The sequence below is a fragment of the Lactuca virosa genome, chromosome 3, assembly GCF_052849685.1.
Source record: "Lactuca virosa cultivar CGN04683 chromosome 3, Lactuca_virosa_CGN04683_v6, whole genome shotgun sequence".
Taxonomy (NCBI): Eukaryota; Viridiplantae; Streptophyta; class Magnoliopsida; order Asterales; family Asteraceae; genus Lactuca; species Lactuca virosa.
In genome coordinates, this window is record NC_136428.1 from 234,386,313 (window position 1) to 234,401,232 (window position 14,920).

Consider the following 14,920-nt stretch of genomic DNA (forward strand, 5'->3'; position numbering starts at 1 on the left):
TTTGAACGAATAAAGATGGCATAGTACAAAACTTCAGACTGACTATCATCGCGCTTAAAGTCCACCCAAGAGAGTTCCCCGGCTTCTCGTGATGAGCGCAGCGCAGCAAATGGTGTTTGCGCCAAAGGAGGGTGGTGAGAACCGTTGAGCCATTGGCTTGCTGAGCTTTTCTGATTTGGGTTTCTCACCCACATCACCGAGAGGAGGGGTTTTTTCGTTATAGAAAAGAAAGGTCAATGAAAGGATTCAGTAATGACGCCATGCATCACCATTGAGTGTTGTGCTGAAGAGAAAAAAAATTGTTCCCCACATTGGGAGAGAAAAGAGAAGACTGCGGTCAATGATCAATTGTGCACATCCTTTTTGGATGGTCGGCTTAGAGTGAGAGCATACGAACATAGACTTTGTGATTGACTTCGCCGTATAAGCATATCTTCACTGAAAGTCATTAGGGCTGCTTTTGCCCATGCCATGAATGAGAGTGAGTCCAGTCCATCTTCCTTCCCTGGATATGCTGTGTCCTCTACATTCGCTTCGTCCTCCGCCTCTACTGCGCAAAGATTTTGATCCCCCTTTTAGTGAGTCGTGAAAGCACCTACCTTATGTTTAGACGTATTGGTTTCAGTGAAATGCCAAATAGAGAGTTTTGTGTGTGCCTGCTTTAGTAAGAGTAAGGAAAAAGCTTGAAAAGCGTACTTGCTTTAACAACGGAAAGAGGTTCCTTCAGCGGTTCAGCTTTAGGTCTCGGTTCAGGTGCTTTTCATGATTGTGGTGTTTGATTGGGCACGGGCGTTCCTGTCCTTACTTAGAGGTCAAGTTGCCACCTGTCTATCGAAGGGGGATTTCCCAGCCTATCTCGGTATATGTTACCGAAAGAAGGAAGAAGAATCTAATGATTTCCCTAATTCTGTGAGAAAGAAAAACCAGTTTGTTAGAGCTGGGGCAGAGAAGCAATCAACAGAATGGGTCCCTGTTGTTCACAAGTGAAGGCACTAAACGGATCAAGATCTCTTAAATTCATTGTCTTTCTTGATTCAAATCAGAAAGAACTTCTTTCGCTATTGAAGCCATGCATGAGCTGTCAGCTTATTAGCATCCCTCTTATGCGTTAGGAATTGTCCGAAAAGGTTCGATTGAATCCCATGCTTTCATGGTCCCTATCTCTGCCCTGGCACTGGCCGACACATAGATCTATTCCGCGCTTTCATATGTGCGCATCTCCATCTACTAAAAGTAGGGGTGGTTGCCATAGATAGATTGGGTCACTCGTGACCAGAGCAATAACCGATGCTACAGCATAAAGTAAAGCTATACGTGGCGGTCCCTAAAGGCGTAACTGACAGGTTCTGTTTTATCTGCCCATCCGAGTCATCCCGTACTCCAAAAAAGCAGAGGTGAGGTCCGGAGAGTGGGACGGATCTACCTGGCCAAGGTGCCAATGTCAAGTGGTTATCCGAAGTGTTGGAATATGCTCTACCTACGGTACCTAACTAGTCTTTCTTTTCGGTAAGAAAGAATACATTGACCGATGGAGGAGAACCCCGGAAGTAAACATAAATGAAGGGGCATACCCCACCCTAGGCAACCAAATAAAGAACTCAAGACACTCCCCGAGCTCTAAAATAAAGAAACTAACCTATGGAAAAAATTATTGAAATTAGATTACGATTACAAAGGCTAAAAATAATCCAAGTTTCTACGTAATCAAAAAGAGCCTAACGATTAACCGAAACTAAGCACATACTAAGCCCAATAAGACACATTGGCCTAGATATACATGAGGCCAACTGAAAAACAGGTATACACATCAAATAAACTAGGATGAAACATAGGATTCGGTGGATGATTCGGCATCCTTTATTAATTGTGTATATAACGGTAGCCCTTCCTAAATAGTTTTTGAGTAGGCTAGGAAAGAAAGAAGAAATGCTAGAGCGAAATGGGTTGGTTGCCCAAAGGGATATCTGATATGATCCTGGGGGGATAGCACAAGGGATTAAGGCATTGGTTTGCTAAATCGACATACAAGAAGATTGCATCATGCATGGGTTCGAATCCCATTTCTTCTGGTCTTTTCCTACTGAACACTTTCCTGCTCAAGATAGGGTACTAGAAAGGCATCATACGAAGGCTATGTTCTTTTTTTAGATCTAGCCTGAATGACTCCTAAACTAAAGGTTTTCATTATATTTAAAGTGTGCAGTGAGGGATCTTTATATTATAGGTAGCCAGTCTTTACTTCACTCGACCCAAGCAATGCCCAAAGAGTCCCATGCCTTTCTTGGTCGGACCAAGCCAACTGGCGATTTCCGACAAGTATTTCCTAATTTTTAGAGCAAGAAGCGGAACTACAGGGATGAAATGAAAAGTGTTTCTTACGATTACGCCCAACAGCCCACTTGAGCAATTTTCCATTCTCCCATTGATTCCTATGAAGATAGGAAACTTGTATTTCTCATTCACAAATTCATCTTTGTTTATGCTTCTAACTCTCAGTTTGGTCCTACTTCTGATTCATTTTGTTACAAAAAAAGGAGGAGGAAACTTAGTACCAAATGCTTGGCAATCCTTGGTAGAGCTTATTTATGATTTCGTGCTTAACCTGGTAAACGAACAAATAGGGGGTCTTTCCGGAAATGTTAAACAAAAGTTTTTTCCTTGCATCTTGGTCACTTTTACTTTTTTGTTATTTTGTAATCTTCAGGGTATGATACCTTATAGCTTCACAGTTACAAGTCATTTTCTCATTACTTTAGGTCTCTCATTTTCCATTTTTATTGGCATTACTATAGTAGGATTTCAAAGAAATGGGCTTCATTTTTTAAGCTTCTTATTACCCGCAAGAGTCCCACTGCCGTTAGCACCTTTTTTAGTACTCCTTGAGCTAATTTCTTATTGTTTTCGCGCATTAAGCTTAGGAATACGTTTATTTGCTAATATGATGGCCGGTCATAGTTTAGTAAAGATTTTAAGTGGGTTCGCTTGGACTATGCTATGTATGAATGATATTTTGTTTTTTATAGGGGATCTTGGTCCTTTATTTATAGTTCTTGCATTAACCGATCTGGAATTAGGTGTAGCTATATTACAAGCTTATGTTTTTACGATCTTAATCTGTATTTACTTGAATGATGCTATAAATCTCCATTAAAGTGGTTATTTATTTATAATTGAACAAAAGCGAGGAGGCGAAGCCGCTTTACCGAATTGTAGAGGTGAAGGTACGAGAACTTCCCCCGAATCGACAAAAAGATTCTGAGCACGTCTGGTCAAAGTATATCTTGTCTTTACCACGAGCCATTTTCCGGCTAACAAGAATGAAAGTTTTGCACATATCCGCGAGTTCTTCAATTTTATTTATTCCTCATAGACGAAAGAAGTAAGGTGGTATACTATACTTCTCCGCTTATTTGAACTCCTTCTAATGACCTATGCATTCTGTTATCATTTCCAGTTGTTCGATCCATTGTGATTTGGTTCCTTGGTGTGGAGAGATCTCTGCCATAAAAAGAGAGAGCTCGTAGGCCTTATTCTGCAGATCAAAGAGCGACTTAATTCCCCATTCATACGAAATAGTATTTTAGTATAGAACAGAGGCATTGTGGGCCGACTACTATGACTACATGCGCATCTAGTGCAGTGGCTTGGAAGAAAGCTACATTGACCATCTTCCGAAGTTCTAAATAATCTACTGATCAAAGGCTGTAAGGGCGGGCTGCTCTACATTCAGCAACATCACAGTGACCCCAGAAGCGATCTTATTCTAGTTGCGGGACGAAATCCGACAGCCAATTGCAGGCTCTGAATAACCAGCCCAGCAAGAAGCTCAATTCTTCTATAACATAACGGGGCGGGGTTGCGCACGAGCTGACTGACATAGGTGCACAAGAGTACTTCGCGCCACAACCATCTCTTTTTTATAGGTTCTACGGACCGATGCCTGCTGCTTCATCTGGGAGAAAATAATCATAGATATGCCGGTCATTAGAAGGAAGAACCACCATAAAAAGATTCCTCGTGTATCATCTGTAGCAAAATTATGAACGGGAGCTAGCAATCCGGACCGTATTGAAGAGGTTCTTGAGACACAGCATGGAAGAGTCACAATATTCAGAAACGAGGTCCAAGAATGAAGAAGGGGTAGAATTACCGAATGAATACGAGCTGTAGCTAATACCCGAGGCATAAAAGAAGCATTTTCCACGGGATCCCGAAACCACCAGCCACCCCGACCTAATTCATGATGAGCCTACCAACTTCCTAGCAAAATACCTACGGTTAAAAACCACCGACATGTCAAGATCAAAATTCGAATTGGTTCCTGGTCCTGGTCAGAGACCACTGTGTTCGCGTCGGCGATCCAACAAAGAAGCGAAGTAGTGGTCTCTTTCTTTCCATTACGAACGACACGCTTCGCCTGCTCCCTCCCCGTGTCCACTAGCGCTCCTGTCCAGAGCGAAGAGAAGGCGAAACGCCGCCGAAGCAACATAAGAAGGCTTCTATTGCTACGTAACAATAGAGCAGGATAGCCTTTTGCGCCCATATGTTTTAATTTTAGGGTAAAGAGTTTGCTTGTTCTACGGGATACGACGCATGCAGCAGAGCGAAAGAGCCTTCCATTCTTTTCGGCGTCATCCTTCCGCATTGGCGGCGAGTGGAGTGCCACAATCACATTCATCATTTTTGATCTACATAAGCCAAAGCCCATAGCACTGGCGACGTTTCCGGCATAAATGCAAGGAGGATGTATAGCTGATACAGGATCTTGTGGAACAGGATTTGATTCTGCAAGCGGTCCGGTACGAACGAAGAAATTTAGAACAAAAGGGTCGGAACTCGCTGATAGGAAAGGAGAGAAAAACAAAGAAATGCCAAGAGCTCCGTCAATCCGCTGTTCATCGATAGACGAAGCTCTCTCTTTATAATCTCGCGCCAGATGCAACAAAGGATGAGTCATTTTTCCTTCTCGCGAACCACGGAAGCGCCTAGCACCCAAAGGAGCAAAGCTTCTTTAGGAAAACAGCGCATAAAAAAGGGCTGGCCCGTCAAAAGTCTGGCGCCTTCGCGAACGAAGTTCAGAATCAACAAGGGTTCGTAGAACGAAGGGAGTGTACAACTGGGTCGTAGCCCCAGTTTTTTGTTCGTAACTAGGGAGAGATAGAATGGAGTTCTTCACGAAGTTTGAGACAAAGGAATAAAAAAGACTTTCTCTATGGCCTGTTCGTTTTGAGACATTATGGCTTTGGGGTCGACCCCGGTAACAAAGAAGGAATCCATAAAAACTTTAGATCCGACACCATGATAAAATACTACCCTCATGAATAGACAATGTCCCTGAGATTTGATAAAAGAAAGGTGCATTTGCGGTTAATTCGTTCTCATTGGATAAGTTATTAGGAATATGACGGAACGGAAGACCAAGGAAAGAAAGAAGAATGCACCAAAATGCAGGTGCTGCACCAAAAACTGGTGGTTCTTTCTTGTTGTAAGTGAATGCAACGAAAAGACCCGGAAATAACGAATAATGAAACAATTCATATATTGACGTGCTCATTTCAAAATTTATGCTTTGTTATTCCCATCATCTTGTGGTTTCAGGATGATCCACAAGAAAGGTGGCAGGAATCGAACCTACACTCTGACCATGCCTCACCGCCTTCAACCCATTAGTCTCTGTTACAAGGTAGGGCGGGGGTGAGGAAAGGCAGAAATGAGTTCATGCCACAACGATCCCTATGGAAGGGAAATTTATCAATATTTTTGGCTCGCAATAAAGCTAGGGTCCTGTTCGGGCAAGCTATTGATTCCATTACCGAACCAAACAAGATTATTCCCTTAGTCCTATCTATCCACCTCTCCAGACACAATATCTTGAGTACCTATGATGGTGACCACATCTGCTGGCATGTGATGTTTGGACATAGAATCGAGTCCTTGTGAATGGGCAGAGCCAGGTGCTCTTATTTTACGACGGTAGGGACGATTGCTTCCATTACTGACCAGAAAGACACCAAATTCTCCTTTAGGTGCTTCAACTGCGGTATAAGTAGAAGGAGCTGGTACGGAAAAACCTTCTGTATAAGGTTCGAAATGGTGAATTGAGGTAGAGTAGACCGATGATCATGTAGTCATTTGGCCGGCTATTGAAAGAAAAAGCTTGCATCTGTTCCCCCTATTATATAACCGGTCCTATCTCTCTCCAAACCTAACGTGGTAGTTTCCCATCATAGGGCTTTCTATCTATAGATTAAGTCATTACCAAACCAATGAGCGAATTCGTTCAGAAGTCAGTTGACTGCTTCTATAGATAAGGCGGAGCGTCCTTGGCTCAGCATTATAGCCCTTCTTAGTAAGGCTTCGGCCCTACTACAGCGCTTCGCTAACTTGAAGCGCCTCGCTATGAGAATCTAGCTTCGCTAACTTTCGGCTAAGTCTTGAACCTTTGCGCTGACCGTTCGCTTTCTCAGTAGCAAAAGCGCTTCTCTTTGCCCCGTAAGTAGAAGGACAAGAAAGATATTCTTGGTTTTCTTGCTCCCGCTTCCTCATCTGCGCTCATCAAGCCAACTTTGCTCTTTGGGAGGTGAAAGAGCGGTTGAAGCGGACAGACCGCATCAAAGATATATTTAGATATATACACGGTTACGGTTATCTCCGACTGCATTCCGGAAAAAGTAGCCTACTTGAGAAAGAAGGGGCGGGCACTCTTGTCTTTCAACCCCACTATACTATTCATAGTTGTGGGACATTGTGTACTTACAGCCTCTACGATAAGAAAGTGAATGGGGCCGGTTCGTGGCGAACGGAACGGTTCATAAAGCCATTTTTAGCCTTCACTCCCTAAATAGGAATAGAGCTACTTTACAAATAGGGCTAATTACTTCGCACCTGACTGTGATAGCCCTCTCGATACCTTATTGGAGCTTTGTAACTAGTGGCCGGTTTCCCGTCGCTAGAGCCTTTTCCCAGTGCACGGAGCCCCAACGAGGAAGGCGTTAGTGGTTTATGGTCCATAATGCTAATCCCTCTTTTTGTGCTACTCCTACTCCTAGGGCGGGAAGAAGATAAGAAAAGGCCAAGCGTTCTCTTGGTTTCCCAACCTGTTGCTTCTAAAGACTGCCCTCTCTCAGTTGGATGTTGGTCCAGCCTACTACGAGGATCCCGTATCCAGCAACCCAACCTATACAAAGGGCATCCATCAAAGCCCCTTTACTAGATTGGAGCAATGAAGCTTACCTTCTTTTTATTAAAAAGGGAAAGGGATTTTTCAACTGGTACGCAGTAGCGCACTTTCGTTTTCCCTTGACTAGTAGGGGTCACGTGGTTCCTATGCCGCCGCCTTTCTCGGTCCTTTTCTTTTAGTTCTTCGACCCAAAGCGATAGCTTCTAGCTAGTTTAGTGGATAAGATGGTTGTGCTCCAGCTCACGTAGGAATGGGACGGTAGTGGTCCGTCGGCAAGCTCGTTCTGATCTTGGACGCAGTACATTAGAATCCTGAAGCACCACCACGAACGCTACCGTGCGTCCGCCTAAGGTGCGGTAAGGCACCACCCTGTTGTGCCAGCAGCCAACTCCAGCGCGTCAGCTTAGTTATCCTCATCAAGCCACTTACTTGATGTCTAGCTTCCCAACTGGTAGACGGTTCCTTTTCCCCCCAGATCAATGAAGAAGGGAGAAGTCACTTGATTCTTCCGAAGAACCGGAAGTGAAGCGCTATGCTGGGGCGGGGGGGACGGGAAAAGAAACGACTCCGAAGAAAGAAATTTGGGTTCCCAATGCTTCTCCACGCTCAACGAGATGCGCCAACCTCGGGATGCTTTACTCCTAACCCCACAAGGTTCCGAGACGGAGCTTAACCTGAGTCTCGGTTAAGAACGGCAATGACCTATGTTTCACACGCCGCACGATTCCATGGATAGTTTCATTCGAGATCGTGATGGAGGACATAGCTTACGATCATCCGCTTTGATCATTCCACTAGGCATTTGATTAGGACATTGCACAATGATCTGAACACTTTGTCGCATCTCTTCGATACGAATACAGTAACGATCATAGCGATCTCCTCTGGTACCTACTGGTACGTCAGGATCCGATCGGTCATGAACATCGTAAGGTGCTGCTCTTTGCGAATCTCAGCATACCCCTGGTTGGGACGGGTAGGCCCACCACTTCACTTTCACTTAGGCTCGGGCCAAGTCAGTGGGGGGACCCTTTCGGGCTCCTTCCCCCCCAAAAAAAGAAATTGTACGTGAGAGTTTCCCTTCATACGGCTCGAATCATTCTCAGATGCCCCGAGAGGCATCCTTTCCTTGTTTGTTGGGTTGGTTCACGCGTGCGCAAACGAGCACCGGCCGCAACAGCAGGAAACTATGACCAATAGAGTCAGACACTTAGCTACATCCGCACGCAAAAGGAATGTGGTGCTGGTTGAGGCTTTCTTTTCCTTATTAGTAAAGGGGGCTAGGGACGTTCGCGGAGTCCGTGCCTTCCGTACCACCGAAAGGTCGTTCTTGGGCGGATCCTGCTCCTAAACATAAGGGATAGGGGTCCTGGGGCCGAGCCTACCATATAAAAAGGGTCGTAGAAAAAGAACTCGGCCACCTATTTCATTCGGCTTTCCGGGGCAGGGGCCCGACCGATTCGACGTACTTTTGCTTTTGGATAACAAAAAGGCGAGCTTCTCTGCTTTGATCAAATCAAAAGCCCAGTCAGCCACCAACTCGGTGCAGGTCACGTGACCTACAGCTCGGCTTTCGCTTTTTGAGGCTTCCTCTACCCACATCTCTATGTGCCCGCAGCACTTCCATATGGAGAAAGATAGGCTTACCATGTTCCATCAATAGCACCTAACCTATGCCGATTTTGGCGGACCGTGCTCCACCCCGGTGAACTCATGCTGTTCCGACGTGCCCAGAGGCTAGAGGCGAATCCGTTCACAGTCCGTAGGACCAACACCATTCGAAGGTGGGCGGCCCACCCTGCCTAGAACAGTTATGTTTGACTGGGCTTACACACATTCGCTCACTTATGCTGTCCCCCCTCAGCTCACCCTAGCCCCCGGCCTTTTGCTCTTCTAACATAAGCTCCAAGGCTTCACACCAAGTCTTCACTGACATAATATGCATGCTTAAGTAGGGTCAGGCAGAACCGTTGTTGCCTGATGGGAACTTCCCCCATATTGCTATCAATGTCTTCATGTCGCACGACCTCTTAACATTACACCACTGAATCCCCAATCCTTTGCTTGCTGTTCAGTGACAGTACCAATATCCACTAATCGTTGTTTCCAGATACGGTTGCCGGTTGACATCTCTTCTAATTCGTCGATACGAGAAGCAAATTGTTGTGTGGAGGAATCAATATCTCAACATAAGCCAAGAGGCAGATCTTGTGCCACTGCACCTGGTCGTATGAAACTGGCATGCATCCTGGCTCCCGAGACTCTTTCATAGAATTCCAACAATTTTTCCCGCTCCTCAAAAGCCCACAGGAACGGAGTTGATGCTCCCACATCCATAGCAAGAGTAGTTAAACCAAGTGAATGATTTGAAATTTGAGTTATTTCACGGAATAACACTCGTATATATTGAGCTCGTAATGGTACCTCGCAATTCAAAAGTCTCTCTACGGCTGAAGAATGAGCGTGTTCTTGGGGCATCATAGAAACATAGATAGGGTCGACGACGGAACGAAGAACGAAACTTTACGACAGCTTTTTCGTACACGTTCACTTGCATCACATACACAAGTGCTCTCTGAACCGTGCAATAAGGTCACCCATAACACGGCTCTCCCATTTGAGTTATCTTAGCCCCCAGCCATGCTATTCAATAATCTTAGAAAAATGGCAGCGTAAGGTAACAACTAGTATTGAAAGCTGGTCGCCTTTGGAAGCGTTCGCTGGTAACCAAAGCGTCTCCTTCCCGCAACCACTTTGGTACTTTGTTTATAGCTTTTTTAGGTTATGCAATAGAGGGGGGCTTGCGCTTGAATTGAAGTAGCGCCTTTGGAATATGAGTAGGGCTCCTAGGTGGCGCGTTCGTGGAGGCAACCCGAAGGAAGAGCAAAAAGAAGGATGGGTGCTTGTGGGGCAAGGCCACCCGGCCTCGAATAGGAGGGGGCTTAGCTCTGGATCCTCCCTGCTTGCAGAAATGAATGGATCAGAAGGGGGCTGGATTCTCTATTTCGGGGCCGGGCGGGAGGTGAAGGCCATAAGAGAAGATTGCCCTCCCGGTAAGGAAGAGGGGAAAAAGGCGCTGTCATCTATCTCGACCAGTTTCCCGAGGCGTTGGAAATCCAGACCGGCTCAGAGAATCACCGGTGCTATTTAGCCCTTCGTTTCGACAACAAAGAAGTCATCTTTGACGATTTCCCATTCCTTCCCTGCCGAGCCGCCTCTCTTCGTCATTCAGTGCCTCTGCCTTCCCTTTCTATAACATAGCCAAGCGCCCTCCTTTACAATCACTAAGAAAAAAGAAATACCAATCAAAGCCCTATCGTATCAGTACGTCTCTGTGATTTTTCCGACCCCATGGGACTTTACTCGACCCATTCCCCAGTCTCCCGCACTGCTCAAGTAAGTGTGCGACTCCGTATGAGGACCTCCTTCCCTTCTGCCCACTCTCCGTTCATACGGTTCTCAAAGCAGAGGAGGAAGGGTGGGCAGCAGGTACCACGAGCCCTCTGTCCCACACATCTATCCAGAAGCAAGTGTAGTTCACCGGTTCCACCGAATGCTCCTATCTGTCGGCAAAGATCGTGTGAGTGTGCAGTTATGCTTCGGATGCTTCGACATAGAATAGATCGACCCAGTTCCCGTTCTTTTCCGGTGCACTCGCTTTATATCTTCGACACACAAGGAAGGACGCGGTGGGAAGGAAGGAGCCCTAGCCTCTGTCCGGCCGATCATTCCGCTGGCATCTCGCATTCACGCCCCCATTTGACTGCCGCTCAGGGATGTAGTTGTGGATACGTTAAACTTAGTGGTTTGTTGGCTCCACTTGTTATCTCCTTCTACGACATGATGTTGTCGTCGCCATATTCCATATGTCACTTAGTCATCTCTGCCTCGCTGCGGGTCAGCACCTCCGAAAGAAACGGAGGACTTCATTCAGTGACCCCGTGATCGCCCACTGAACGATCAGACTAAAGTAAAGCTTGAAGATAAGTTTTGTACTCTATTAATTTCTCAGTCCCTCTAGTCGGGTGGGCGCCGGCCGGTCTTTCGACCAGATCCCCCTAATAACCGTACGTGCGGGTCTCCCCGCATGCGGCTCAAGCCATTCGAGGTGGCCCAGCCCAGCATTCATTCTAAAATCCTGTAGTGAAATTGAGACTGCTCGACTTTGGAAGCAAATTCGCATGTAGGCAGCGCTGTCTGTCGTACCGTTGACTCTATCTATTCATTGAATTTGCTTGATTCCATTTTTTATATAGGCTCGCTCCCTCTTTTTCCAAGAATTCATGCATTTCCCTTTACTCCATAGGGCCTTCTTTAAGAGGTTCATAGTCCAAAGCCTTCCATTTCCGTCAAATGACCCGGCCTCCCCTGGCTCTTCCACCATCCGGGCTCCCTTTCCTCCCTATGCTCCCTCGGCGCAGGCCTACCACGCTTCACGCCTGCGGCGTTTTCGCCAGACGGTCTTTGCCAGTAGTGTCATCCTCCCCGCTGGCTGTATGGGCGGGTTGCCCCTCGCTGCTGCGTTCTGTTAGGCTATGGATTACAGGAACAAATGTAGTTGAATGGAATAGCAGGCGGGTTACACGTTCCACTGTGCCGAGATTTGAGGTGCAGGTGGTGATGATCACCCCAGGGTATGCGCTAGCGCTCTTGACAGGCACTCCAGAACCCACCAACGCTCGTGAAAACCCAGGTCGGTCGGTCCTCCATTCATCCGACCGTAGGTGTGGATAACGAGGCCACCTTCACAACCTTCTCCCTTCTGTCCTTATGTTGTACTAAGGTAGGGCGGTTCGCTTGAGTTGCTCAACCGCCCCTTATCCCGGTGCTCATGACGCGCTACGGAACCTCCACCGTGTCGGGGGACCAAGCAGGGCATAGCTAGCGGCATAAGAGCCGACTCGGCATCAGCGGCTTCATGCCGCACTCGAGTGATCCAATATGTGGTTCCGCACGTTCCACCACTTCTCCGTTCATTTCCAATATTGATCGTGAAACACCATGAGCAGCAGGATGTTGAGGTCCGAAATTCGAAGTGAAATTTTTGATTTACCCGTTCCTAGTCATCATGGGAAAGAAAGGCAGAAAGAAGAAAGAAATTATTCCCTTTTTTCTTATCCAATACCACCAGTACCAGAAATGCATCTCCTTCGCCCGCGCGAGAGACTTCTATGCCAGTCGGGAATAACGACTCTGTTATGAAATCAAGCGACAGACAGACTAATTTGGTCGGTATTCCCTAATGACTGGTTTTAGGAGATTAGGGTCCCCCTTATATTCTCTACCCATCTGCGGGGGGTTTCCGTATCCGTCTCCGCGAAGATCTCCAGATCGTAAGACATTATCGCCTTCGTGGCACTGGACTAGATTTTCGTCATTTCCGGAAAGTGCACGGACAGCCGCCCTTCCCCCTTTTCACAATGTTTGTGCAGTTGCTCACGAATTCAAGTTTGAATGTCCCTTCGAATTCCCGCACGCTCTTTTTGATCGGGAGCGGGGTGGGCAACTTCAGTCGGTGCTGGCGCCTGCGGCAGCGCCTCTGGAGCCGCCCCCCGTTCTGGAGCCAGCGGGTTCTGAATGACCTCCCTCTCACGGTTAAAAAAGTGGTTAACCATCTCGAATAAATCCATATCGTCCATCCGAATTGTCTCCATTACAGCCAACTCCCCTGTCTCTTTCCCTATCGAAAAACTAGCCTGACTCTCCGTCTCCATTTTTTCTAGAAATGCTAACCAAGTGACACACTAGGGCCATGGGTCATGAAAGAGGTTGGCCCCCATCCTCCTTAACTATGTATGGCCAATGAACTCCTCGCTTTAGTCCATTCGTTTTATTTCCTTCTTTTGGCTCAGGGCGATAGTCGCCGTGGTAGTAATGTCCCGGAGCCCGGCTACCGACCCGGGGCGCCGATCGGGAAAGTCATAGAGGGACGTTGAACGCAATTCATCAAGGGCGTTACCACAAGAGGCTTGGCAATTCAAGTGAAAGTTTCTTAGACTAGTCCCAACGGGGAAACTTACTTCCGAGAGAGCTGCTTTCACCTCGAGAATTCCCTAACGAGAACGAGAGAGAGCCGATGCAAAAGTAGCCCTTGACGCGAGGGAACGCCAGACAGACTGACCTCTGCTAACTACGTTTTATATAGACTGGAAGCTAGAGAGAGACTAAGGTATAGTGCCGCTACCAGAGAAGGCTCTTTCGTGCTAGGCGTCCAGACCCACTACGCCCGAGCCGCCTCCCCGTCACACTTGCTATACCCACTAAGGCTTCATCCCACTTCATCCTACCAACTATACCTGATATAAAGCCGCTCTATAACAATTCAAGACAACAAGAAAGCAAGAAAAGGATAGCGATCGATTTGGGAGCGTCACGGGGGAGGAAGATCGAAAGGTAACCTATGAGACCAGGGAGTTATGCTTTTTCTCCCGCCTCAGCTTCGCGGATGGGAGGAGTGCGAGAGCTGAGCCCGCATGCTCTATGCTTTTCCCCAGCCTTCCCTCCAGTAAAAAATTAGTTCGTACCCCCGGGATTCCTGGGGCATGATTTAAGCATATAGTGGATTCATCTTTCTTTCTATTGAGCGTCGGTACTTTTTGAGTCTCTCTTCGTAGGCACGCAAAACAACAGAGCCACTGCTCTTCGGGGCGGTGAAGTGGGCAATCCCTTATTCCAGCTTTAGAGGAGCATCTTTGCATGAATCAATATTAAGTCCTCAGCCCGCATGAATCAAACGATTTCTTGTCTTTTCTTAAGAGATTTCTAGTTAGGACTTGATCGAGGGATCAATTTTATCCGGAACATAAAGTAAAAAGACCAAAACCTCGTGTGGACTATGAACCAACAAAAAAAAGAGCGTCAGCTCCAAAAAAAGGATTGTTTGCATTACTCAAATGTACAATTTTTTTACTCTGAGATCTATTCCAACATTTCCAGAAGAAACCATTAAGCTTTGGTTGAAAGATGCAACGTACATCAAAGATTATCTCTTCAGATTCGTTAATATGTTGATTCCGTTTCCGAATCTTCCGATCTTTTTTTTCAAGACTACTACTATTGCTAACATAGTAGGCAAAGTGCTATTAATCGGATGGTCCGACCCCCATCTCGACCCGGTGTCGCAAGGGTATGCGTTGAGGTGGATCTTCTGATGAAAAAGCCTAACCTAATAGGGTCTGGTTGGGCATGGGAAAAATGAAGGAAGATGGCATAAAATCGTCTATGAGAAAGACCCCACGGAACGATATTGCACGTCTTGTTCCAAACAAGGTTATTCAAAGTAAAACTTCAAACTCCGTTCGAAAAAGTCAAGTACAACTGATGCAGCCAACAAAGAGAAGCCCAACCAGCAGCCGTCAGCTCCTAACTCTAATGCCTATAGGAAAAAATCTTCACAAGGTCAAGGAGGAAAAGCTCCCCCACGTCAAGTCTACAGGCCAACGGGCAAGACCATCCAATCATCTTTTGAGAATACATATAATCTTCCAAAAAAGACTGCGGACAATCAGACGGAGCAGAATCTTTTTATTTTAATAAATAATAAAAAGACTTCTCAGCACATACAGATTTCTGCCGATCCTTCAACCAGTACTGCTTCTCATGATTCTCAGTTGAGGGTGGATTCTTCTCATCAGGTAATAGTAGATGCCATTGACTCATCTTTGGCTGCTAACAATTCCAATGTTGATAATTCTAGTATTCAGGCTATGCTATAATGCCTATTTTCTCTCAGCCTGATCA

The 14,920-nt window shown here is 46.4% G+C and overlaps 2 protein-coding genes and 1 pseudogene across 2 annotated transcripts; all 3 read left to right on the forward strand.

The window, feature by feature from the left end:
- The first annotated feature begins 2,376 nt into the window (after nucleotides 1–2,376).
- Nucleotides 2,377–3,218, forward strand: LOC145167048 (ATPase, F0 complex, subunit A protein). Its single transcript, XM_079086135.1, has one exon. The coding sequence runs from the start codon at nucleotides 2,432–2,434 to the stop codon at nucleotides 3,149–3,151; it is 720 nt and encodes a 239-aa protein (XP_078942261.1). The 5' UTR covers nucleotides 2,377–2,431; the 3' UTR covers nucleotides 3,152–3,218.
- A 1,515-nt stretch (nucleotides 3,219–4,733) lies between these two features.
- LOC145167049 (uncharacterized) lies at nucleotides 4,734–4,925 on the forward strand. The gene has a single exon (XM_079086136.1). It carries the CDS (start codon nucleotides 4,734–4,736, stop codon nucleotides 4,923–4,925), a length of 192 nt encoding a protein of 63 aa, XP_078942262.1.
- Nucleotides 4,926–10,013: 5,088 nt separating this feature from the next.
- Nucleotides 10,014–11,149, forward strand: LOC145164459 (uncharacterized; annotated as a pseudogene).
- Nucleotides 11,150–14,920: the final 3,771 nt, after the last annotated feature.

What these genes read in the sequence shown, in the direction of transcription:
- LOC145167049 (XM_079086136.1), top strand. Translation starts at nt 4,734, where the DNA reads ATGCAAGGAGGATGTATAGCTGATACAGGATCTTGTGGAACAGGATTT.
- LOC145167048 (XM_079086135.1), top strand. Translation starts at nt 2,432, where the DNA reads ATGAAGATAGGAAACTTGTATTTCTCATTCACAAATTCATCTTTGTTT.